The following is a 6,438-nucleotide window of genomic DNA, read 5'->3' as shown; positions in this document are numbered from 1 at the left end:
AATAAAGTGAATGAAACAAAGAGAAAATAAGACTGAAAAAGTGAACAGATTGGGTGAGAAGGCTTGAAGTAGTCTGATATACATGTAATTGGAGTACAAAAAAGAAAATGCATTGACAAAAATGTATTTAAAGAAATAGTGGATGGTAATTTTCTAAATTTGATGAAAAAATAAATACACAGTCACAAGAATATCAATAATCAGAAGAATGAGAAACAGGAAGAAAACCACACCAAGGTTAAGATTTTTGCCAGCACCATTCTTGACATTAGCCTTGGTTCCTCTTTAGTGGAAAAGTATTACACTTAGAAATCAAAATCTAGAAATAGATGTACCATTACTATTAACGTATCACTGATCCCAAGCCCTCTCAGTGGGCATATTTGGGGAATAAATGTGCTTTTTTTATGTACATGTGTACATGTAAATATGTGCACATTTGCAAACATTTACATCCATTGTTGATTTCTAAATATATACCTATATCAATCTATCTCTCTCTTTCTATATGTATTTTACCCTCTATATGTATATATTGAAGGCAGTGAGCTCACATTGTCTCTAATTCTAATCCAATACCATAGAGCTTATTCTACTTTTTCCTCTTTTTGTATGTTTTATGCCTCCACTAGTAGAAACCTGGCTCTTGCTATACCTTATATGTTTACTTGTTATTTCATTCCCTGTATGTAATTTTGCTCCCGTTTCTTTTGATTCACATTACCTTCTGTCACTTCACTGTCCCTATGCTAGTATCTTTCCATTTCTTCTTACAAAGTGGTAGTACTTTATTTGATCACAAGTAGAATTTTAATTTCAATATGTCCTTATAGTCGATAAATTTTAATATATGAAACTATAAAAAGCAAAATGTATATGGTGATATTTCTAAAAATGCATTTTGGAAAGAAGTTATAGCTCACAAGAAATTAATTGTGGAACCACATTTGTTAATTACTCCCACCTCTCAGAATAATAATGTACATGCAAATCTTCTAATATATGAAACTGTAAGTCACTCAGTCATGTCCCATTCTGTATGCCCATGGACTGTGGCCCACCAGGCTCCTCTGTCTGGAATTTTTCAGGCCAGAATACTGAAGTAGGTAGCCATTCCATTCTCTAGGGAATCTTCCCAACCCAGGGATCAAACCTAGGCCCCTTGCATTGCAGGCAGATTCTTTACCATCTGAGTCACCAGGGAAGCCCCATATGTGTGTATGTGTGTGTGTGTGTGTGTGTACCACATCTTCTTTATCCCTTCATCTGCTGGTGGACACAAAAGTTGCCTTCATATCTTGGCTATTGTAAATAGTGTTTTACTTTAGGTAAATTTTGGAAGGATTTTCAGAAGATATAGCAAAATGTCTTTAATTAGGTGACTACAATGTCACCTTAGGAGAGCTATCATAATGGGGGTAAAGTGGCATACAATGTTGTCCTTAGGGATGAAAGAACATGATATATTTGGTTAACTATACAGTGAATGCAGCATAGTGCATGCAGAGCAGATGGGAGAAAAACAGTGAGGGAAAGAAAAAGGAAAATATGTACCAGAAGAGCTTTGTTGGGACCAGATAAAGTCTCTGGGTAAAACAGAAACCAAAAATAAACAAAAAAAAACATGAAATCAAATAGTTTTCTCAAAAAGGGGCGTGAAAAATATACGTTTTATGTGTTAAGTAAACAGGTGCTCTGGATTTTTTTTTTTGAGAAGCTTTATTTCAATTTTGTTTCTAAAAGTTTACTCCCACTTCTAACACTAGTTGTCCCTACATTTTTATGTTATTTTCATAAATGATAAAGTTAGATTATTACTGTAAAATTTCTTTTTGACACTTAAATTCTGTAATTTTACATATGTCCTTTATTTCCATTCTTACATTTATATTGAAAAACTTATCTCCACTATATGAGCTTATTTGGTGAAAAAGCTCAAAGATATAATTTCCTCATTCTTTCTTCCAGAACTGTTTAGCTGTCAGTTTTTTCATAGCATCATGCACCTCTGTATTTCTCAGGCTATAGATGATAGGATTGAGCATCGGTGTGACTACTCCATAGCACAGAGCAATCAGTTTGTCAGAAGCAGTATCTTTGGATTTTGGCTTTATATACATAAAGAGGATTGACCCATAAAACATAGTCACCACTGTAATGTGGGCTGAGCAGGTGGAAAAAGCCTTTTTTCTTCCTCCAGCTGAATTGATTCTTAGTACAGTAGAAAGAATGAAAATGTAGGAGATTGAAATCAACAGTAATGGAACAAACAAAAATATTACATTGCCTAACATTAGAGTAATCTCATTCAAGGAAATATCTGTGCAAGCTAGCTTGAGAAAGGCCAATATTTCACAAACAAAATGATTGATGACATTTTTCCCACAGAAGGGCAACCGTACTGCAAGAAGTGTTTGTGTCAATGAGTTGAGAAAGCCCAATCCCCATGAGAGAACTGCCATCTGAATACAAAGTGCCTTGCTCATGATGATAGGGTATCTCAAAGGGATGCAGATGGCTACATAGCGGTCATATGCCATCACTGCTAGAAGTACACACTCTGTGGATGCCATGGTGAAGGAGACAGACATCTGAACAACACATCTAGTGAAGGAGATGTTTTTTTTCTCTGATAGAAAGTGTATCATTGTTGAGGGGATAAAGGAGGATGTGTACAAAATGTCAAGAAAGGAAAGGTTACTGAGAAAGAAGTACATAGGGGTGTGAAGGCGGGAATCCAGGAGAGTGAGGATGATCAAAGTGCTGTTCCCCAGGAGGATCACCATGTACATCACCAAGAACATCATGAATAGGAGTTTTTCGGCTCTTGGATGCTCAGAAAGTCCCTGTAAAGTGAACTCAATGTCTGTCCAATTGGTTCTTTCCATTTTATTTTGTGCCTGGAGTAATTCAGAAGAGACGTGGGTTTAAGGAGTCTATACAGTATTATCATATGAAGTAAGAGATCATTGCAGGAAGGCCAATAAGCATGTCAGTACTAGTTGCAGTGTGTTTATAGTTGTGAGTTTAGCTTTTAAAATTCCTCTTCAAAAGCTCATAAGTCGGGGGATAAAAGAGACACAATAATTACATTGGTAATTTATTAAAAATACAAACTCCTGAATCCTATTTCCTGAGATTATGATATACAAGTTCTGAGTCAGGGAAGAACTATTTGCATCTTAATAAACATTTGTTATTTCAAACTCAGTTGACTCACATACATACTCTGAATATTGTTATTTTGGAGATAGCATGTTTAATCTCTTAAAAATGCTGATTTATTTGATTTTATACCTGTCAGTCATTAAGAGTAACTTAGTCTAGTATTTTACAGTTTATTAATATGCTCACACATATTACTTATTTTATCATCACTGTAATTCCCTGAGGGAAATAAAGTTCATAGAGTATCTATGTTTTAAAAGTATTTTGAAACACAGTAAGTGAAAAAACTACTATTCAAATCTTCACTTTTGACTTTACATTCCCCTTTTTTTAACTGCATGTTTGTTGCCCTCCCTAAATTATGCAAGTTGACTAAGAAGTGAGAATAAGGTATCTTTTGAAATAGAGCTCTCCAGATGATTCTATTGTGAAACTGAGGAAGACAATCAGCCATCTAGTGGAATGTAAAACCAACCATCTAGTGGAATATTTACAGATTTAATATATGGATAAGTCACATGGGAAATCTTTGTAAAAAATTCTCCATCAATGGATCTGAAGTGAGATCTATGATCTGAATTTATTAACATGTTTCCAGGTGATGTAAATGCTGGTTGTATAGAAGCACATGAATAGCAAGGCCTTTTAGACCACCTGTCTCTGATATCATTGGAATATGCCACTGGTGTTTCAATTCTATGTAGGATTGTAAATGAATAGCAGACAATGCAAAACTAAACATTTTGGTGGGACTTTGAGGTGAGACTTCTGTGTAAATATATTGCAATTAGTTTTGGGTTCTTTAGATTTTAAAGAGATACAAACAACAAAATTATACTCAGGGGAGTTTGCCTTTTATTTCTGTCCATGTGAAAGTTATTCCTCTTATATTTGTTGAATTTTCAGTTAGGCTCAATATTCTCCAAAACAAGAATTAGAGATTGGCTCAAGATCTGAGTTGTGCACCATAGAGTATGGATATAATAACTTTAATTTGAAAAAATTTAACTAGTAGATATTGGTAGATGACCTTTTCTTTAAAATAAAGAAGTGAAAGACTATTATTTTCAAAACACCTCTCCAACCTCAAGACAATCTACCTAGCTTAAAAAATATCACTAGAGGAAAAAAATGATCAAATACAGAGGATGAGATTGTTAGATAGCATCATCAACTCAATGGATATGAACTTGAGCACACTCCAGGATATCTGTAAAGTGCAATATTGCATAGGAACCTGGAATATTAGGTCCCTGAATCAAGGCAAATTGGAAGTGGTCAAACAGGAGATGACAAGTGAACATCGACATTCTAGGAATCAGTGAACTAAGATGGACTGGAATGGGTGAATTTAACTCAGATGACCATTGTATCTACTACTGTGGGTCAGAATCCCTTAGAAGAAATGGAGTAGCCAGCATAGTCAACAAAAGAGTCCAAAATGCAGTATTTGGATGCAATCTCAAAAACGACAGAATGATCTCTGTTCATTTCCAAGGCAAACCATTCAATATCACAGAAATCCAAGTCTATGCCCTGACAGGTAATGCTGAAGAAGCTGAAGTTGAACAGTTATTTGAAGACCTACAAGACCTTCTAGAACTAACACCCAAAAAAGATGTCCTTTTCACTATAGGGGACTGGAATGGAAAAGTAGGAAGTCAAGAAACACCTGGAATAACAGGCAAATTTGGCCTTGGAATACAGAATGAAGCCAGGCAAAAGCTAATAGAGTTCTGCCAAGAGAACGCACTGGTCATAGCAAACACCCTCTTCCAACAACACAAGAGAAGACTCTACACATGGACATCACTAGATGGTTGATACTGAAATTAGATTGATTATATTCTTTGCAGCCAAAGATGGAGAAGCTCTATACAGTCAGCAAAAACAAGACCGGGAGCTGACTGTGGCTCATCATGAAATCCTTATTGCCAAGTTCAGACTGAAATTGAAGAAAGTGGGGAAAATCACTAGACCATTCAGGTATGACCTAAATCAAATCCCTTATTATACAGTGGAAGTGAGAAATAGATTTAAGGGACTAGATCTGATAGACAGAGTTCCTGATGAACTATGGATGGAGGTTTGTGACACTGTAGAAGAGACAGGGATCAAGACCATCCTCAAGAAAAAGAAATGCAAAAAGGCAAAATGGTTGTTGAGGAGGCCATACAAATAGCTGTGAAAAGAAGAGAAGTGAAAAGTAAAGAAGAAAAGGAAAGACATAAGCATCTGAATGCAGAGTTCCAAAGAATAGCAGGGAGAGATAAGAAAGCCTTCCTCAGTGATTAATGCAAAGAAATAGAAGAAAACAATAGAATGGGAAAGACTAGAGATCTCTTCAAGAAAATCAGAGATACCAAGGGAACATTTCATGCAAAGATGGGCTCAATAAAGGACAGAAATGCTATGGACCTAACAGAAGCAGAAGACATTAAGAAGAAGTGGCAAGAATCCACAGAAGAACTGTACAAAAAAGATCATCACAACTCAGACAATCATGATGGTGTGGTCACTCACCTAGAGCCAGACATCCTGGAATGTGAAGTCAAGTGGGCCTTAGGAAGTATTACTATGAACAAAGCTAGTGGAGGTGACAGAATCCCAGTTGAGCTATTTCAAATTCTAAAGGATGATGCTGTGAAAGTGATGCAATCAATATTTCAGCAAATTTGGAAAACTCAGCAGTGGCCACAGGACTGGAAAAGGTCCATTTTCATTCCAATCCCAAAAAAAGGCAATGGCAAAGAAAGCTCAAACTACCACACAATTGCAGTCATCTCACACGCTAGTAAAGTAATGCTCAAAATTCTCCAAGCCAGGCTTCAGCAATACGTGAACTGTGAACTTCCAGATGTTCAAGCTGGTTTTAGAAAAGGCAGAGGAACCACAGATCAAATTGCCAACATCTGCTGGATCATCAAAAAAGCAAGAGAGTTCCAGAAAAATATCTATTTCTGCTTTATTGACTATGCCAAAGCCTTTGACTCATGGATCACACTAAACTGGAAATTCTGAAAAAGATGGGAATACCAGACCACCTGACCTGCCTCTTGAGAGACCTGTATGCAGGTCAGGAAGCAACAGTTAGAACTGGACATGGAACAATAGACTGGTTCCAAATAGGAAAAGGAGTATGTCAAGGCTATATATTGTCACCCTGCTTATTCAACTTATATGCAGAGTACATGAGAAACGCTGGGTTGGAGGAAGCACAAACTGGAGTCAAGATTGCTGGGAGAAATAATAACCTCAGATATGCAGATG

The 6,438-nt window shown here is 36.3% G+C and overlaps 1 protein-coding gene across 1 annotated transcript; it reads right to left on the bottom strand.

Moving 5' to 3' along the window:
- Positions 1-1,952: 1,952 nt before the first annotated feature.
- On the bottom strand, positions 1,953-2,888 carry LOC139184425 (olfactory receptor 13D1-like). The gene has a single exon (XM_070794180.1). It carries the CDS (start codon positions 2,886-2,888, stop codon positions 1,953-1,955), a length of 936 nt encoding a protein of 311 aa, XP_070650281.1.
- Positions 2,889-6,438: the final 3,550 nt, after the last annotated feature.

This window comes from Bos indicus, chromosome 8 (genome assembly GCF_029378745.1).
Source record: "Bos indicus isolate NIAB-ARS_2022 breed Sahiwal x Tharparkar chromosome 8, NIAB-ARS_B.indTharparkar_mat_pri_1.0, whole genome shotgun sequence".
NCBI lineage: Eukaryota > Metazoa > Chordata > Mammalia > Artiodactyla > Bovidae > Bos > Bos indicus.
The sequence above is the reverse complement of the archived record's forward strand: the minus strand, read 5'-3'. Positions and strand labels throughout refer to the sequence as shown.

Coding starts and splice junctions, on each gene's coding strand:
- LOC139184425 (XM_070794180.1), bottom strand. CDS start 2,888: ATGGAAAGAACCAATTGGACAGACATTGAGTTCACTTTACAGGGACTT.